General features: G+C 42.0%; 1 protein-coding gene across 1 annotated transcript; it reads left to right on the forward strand.

Annotated features, from left to right (window-relative positions):
• Positions 1-422: 422 nt before the first annotated feature.
• Positions 423-2294, forward strand: LOC311247434 (leucine-rich repeat and immunoglobulin-like domain-containing nogo receptor-interacting protein 1-B; the record flags this gene model as incomplete). The annotated part of the gene is made up of 1 exon (XM_084337863.1): positions 423-2294. One exon carries the CDS (start codon positions 423-425, stop codon positions 2292-2294), a length of 1872 nt encoding a protein of 623 aa, XP_084193989.1.
• Between the last annotated feature and the right edge of the window lie 2020 nt (positions 2295-4314).

Below are 4314 nucleotides of genomic sequence, written 5' to 3' on the forward strand. Positions count from 1 at the left end.
TATTATCTATCTTTAATGAACTGACTAAATGAACTAAAACATGCAATCATGCAAATCATTCCACAGGGAGCATAATATTAGATCCATGACATGAAAGCAGCTTGTTTGTGTGACTAGTTTTTGTATACAGATGATTCTGTATTGTTGGTACTGGATGAGGATGAGGAAAGGCTTTTTTCCCCGTTCTGCATGTGAGAGTGATCCAGGAATGTAAATACACCTTCCACCCGGCTGTATGTCAAACCTATGGGCGACAGTTGGGGTCAAAAAGGGTAATGAGATTAATTAGGTAATTCTTTTGAAAAACGTAATGCGTTAAAAAATATATACGTAATTAATTGCATTCATATGGACAGTCCTAATATTTTCGTATAATGTTTGTTTTTAAGATATTTGGAATGTGCTAACATCTCTTGTTGTTTATGTCTCCGCAGGTAAGCAGCAGGATGGTGACTGGGGAGGCAGGAGGGCACAGCTATTTAGTGGCGTGCTGGCAGCCCATCCTGGTTCTTCTGTTGGGAACAGTCCTATCTGGGTCCACCACCGGTTGCCCCTCCCGCTGTGACTGCAATGCTCAGGAACGCTCGGTTGTGTGCCATCGACGGAGACTCGCGGCCCTTCCTGAGGGCATCCCCATTGAGACAAGGCTTCTGGACCTCAGCAAGAACCGTTTGAAAAGTCTGGGACCTGAAGAGTACATCAATTACCCTCAGTTGGAGGAACTGCAACTGAATGAAAACACTATCTCGTCCATCGAGCCTGGGGCTTTTAGCAACCTTGTCGGTTTGAGGACACTGGGGCTGCGCAACAATCAGTTGAAGCTCATTCAGCTGGGAGTGTTCACAGGTCTCAGCAACCTCACTCAACTGGATATTAGTGAGAACAAAATTGTCATTCTGCTGGACTATATGTTCCAGGAACTGTACAACCTGAGGGCCCTGGAAGTTGGTGACGATGACTTGGTGTTTATCTCACCTCGTTCTTTTCATGGCCTCAGCAACTTGGAGAGGCTTGACATTGAGCGATGCAATATTAACTCAGTACCCACTGAAGCTCTTAGCCATCTGCATAACCTGTTGTCACTTCGGTTACGCCATCTCAACGTCAGCGTCATCAGAGATTACTCCTTCAAGAGGCTTTATCGGCTGAGAGTGTTGGAGATTTCCCAGATGTCCGCCCTAGAGACAATGACCCCGAAATGCCTCTTTGGACTAAACATCTCATCGCTGTCCATCACAAATTGTAATCTTACTGCCATCCCTTATCAAGCCATCCACCACTTGGGGCATCTTCGCTTTCTCAATCTGTCTTTCAATCCTATTCATACTGTTGAAGGGAACCAACTACACAATCTACAAAAGCTACAGGCCTTTCACTTGGTTGGCGGTAGAGTAGCTACCATTGAGCCCTATTCTTTCCGAGGACTGAATCACCTTCGCATCCTCAACATATCAAGCAATAGCTTGAGCACCCTGGAGGAGTCTGTCTTTCACTCAGTGGGAAACCTGGAAACTCTGGCTCTATATGATAACCCTTTGGCCTGCGACTGTCGCCTGCTCTGGGTCTTCCGTCGGCGGTGGAGGCTCAACTTCAACCGTCAGCAGCCCATGTGCGCTTCGCCCAAGGCTGTGCAAGGCAAGGAGTTCAAAGACTTCCCTGATATCCTCCCCTCTTACTATTTCACCTGCCAGAAGTCTAAGATCCTAGACTACAAAATACTTGAAAAACATGTGGATGAAGGAACCACTGTACATTTCGCCTGCCAATCTGAGGGTGATCCCGTTCCTGTGATAATGTGGCTGTCCCCTAGGAAGGAGTTCATTACCACCAAAACTATAGGGTCGAGACTTACTGTGTCTCCTGAAGGCACATTGGAGGTGCGATATGCCCAAATCCAGGACAATGGCACCTACCTGTGCATTGCCAGCAATGCAGCTGGGAATGACACCAAGCCAGCTCACCTCTTTGTGCACAGCTACTCTCCCAACTGGCCCCATCAGCCCAACAAAACATTTGCCTTCATTTCCAATCAGCCCAGTGATGACAATGCAAACGTGACCCGCATCACTGTCCCCTTCCCATTTGATGTAAAGACTCTGATTATTGCCACCACCATGGGATTCATCTCTTTCCTTGGGGTTGTTCTCTTCTGTCTTGTTATTCTCTTTCTTTGGAGCAGAGGAAAAGGGAATACAAAGTCAAACATAGAGGTTGAGTATGTGCCACGAAAAGAAGAAGCAGAGGAAAGCAGTCCAACTGAGGGACCCTTGAAGTTTAACATGAAAATCATGTGAGCCTCAATATGACTCCATGTGAATTTACAGACTGAGGTAGATACTATCCTCTCTTGAAATATATGCTCAGTTCATGAAGATAGATATTGATCAGCAGCAAAAGCCTCACGACACTACGCCCCAGACTGTTGTACCTACAGGGACTGAAGTGTTGAATTTCAAGTATTACAATTTCTGTGAGTTTTTATGGGCAATAGTCATTAAGAAAAATAAGCCAGTCCTACTGTATATGCTCCCTTCTACCAGCAAAGGGAGCTTGTCTTTGAAATTATCAAACATTTTAACTATATGTATTTTTCTGTATCTTGTTCTTTCCATGTACATTTGGCAATGGCACAATAAGTAATGCTTTTAATGGCTATTGGTTTTGAAAATATTAACACTCTAAAGAGCAGGTCAACTTTTCAGCAAATCGTATCTATCTTTTTTATAATTCAATTACAAGAGTGAGAGGTATTCTGTTGAGTTTACAAAAGTATGATTGACAATCATCAAAGTTATTTCAGTTCCTTGTCAATTTGGCTGTCCAGTGTACTTCGAAACAAAGGTAACATTTGTAATTTGATGCCTTACGTTTCCCATTTTCAACGTTGAGTATATCAGCACATAATAACAGATGTTTATGTCTAAATTCATTTTGCATCCAAGGCCTGCTCTGAAGGTAATGTGTTCATAAACTCTTGAAATACTGTCATCATGGAAAATGATGGGCAGGTGGAAAGCATATTAAAACAATAACATTTTATACAACAAAGTTGATTATTTTATGCTAATCTACTCTACTATAAAAGTGGAATATGGCAAGACATTTTTTCGTGTCCATGTTTTTGTCATAAAGACATAAAGCATACAATTGGTCCCTGTAGGTTTTATTGATTGATTGAAAACTTTATTAACAGATTGCAGAATGGGTACAATACAGTACAGCTCAATACAAACAACTGCTAAGAGGATGAAGACCAGAAAAATACTTTCATCTTGTTTACATAAGGGTCCTCCATTTTCAATTCATCAAGATGTGGTACATCAGGTGTACCACACATGGTGGTATTGATTACACTGAAGGCAGAAAAGAAAACACAAATAAGGACATTTCACAGCCATCTTTTAACCCTTTCAGGTATACATTGGAATGTTTTCTCGGAATTATATCTAGGAATTCTAGAACTACATAGCTTCCAATGGCCAATACCCATTGTGATATCATCATTCAAATGCTCAGTACTCAAAATTTAAATGTTACGTGTGAGACAGTACACAGAAGGTTAATATGTATAGCTCCCAACGGTGCTGTCCCAACATATCCCTTCTTTTTTTCTTCTTTTTTTTTTTCTTCTTTTTTTTACATCTACATCATCTGTAGGCTACAGGGTATGTGTATTTTGGCAAAGGAAGCCGAGTTCTTCCCAGCCCGTTTATAGGAGAAATGTCAGGGTAACAGGCTCAAATTGCTGAATTAATACACTTGTAATAACAATCACTTTCAAATAAAAGCACAGCAAGTCCTCACTGAAATTCTGACCCAGCTCTCAAAATGTGAAATAGGCACGTTATTTAGTGCTGTATACGCGGTTCTCGTTCTCTGCTCCAGTTACCGTTAGAGTTGGCTCAGGATTTCAGTGGAGGACTTGCTGTGTTACTTAGTTATGTAAATAGGTATTTTGGGCTCAAAGTGCAATCGTTTCACTACAAAACACATGCATAATGCTGCACAAGTCATTTTGAGAATAATTTTGAGAGTCATTAAGAGTAATGTTATGCCTGCTTCGGAACTCTAAAGCACCGACCCCCATTGGAGAAGGCTGAGAAGGCTAACTCGCTGTGTTATGACAAGGACGCAAAAACTGAAAAAGTTAACTGTTGAAGGCCCAATCCAGAATAAAAGAAAATGTCCGCTAGGCTCCCCTGTTTGTCCCAGGGCAAGCTTGGTGGGGTAGTGGGGTTTGTGTGTGTGTTACTCACATGAAGACACAAGCTATATCAGCTAGCTAGATTGCTACTGTAGTATATTCCTACAGAA

The sequence above is a fragment of the Notolepis coatsorum genome (genome assembly GCF_963971535.1).
Source record: "Notolepis coatsorum genome assembly, chromosome: 20".
Classification (NCBI taxonomy): domain Eukaryota; kingdom Metazoa; phylum Chordata; class Actinopteri; order Aulopiformes; family Paralepididae; genus Notolepis; species Notolepis coatsorum.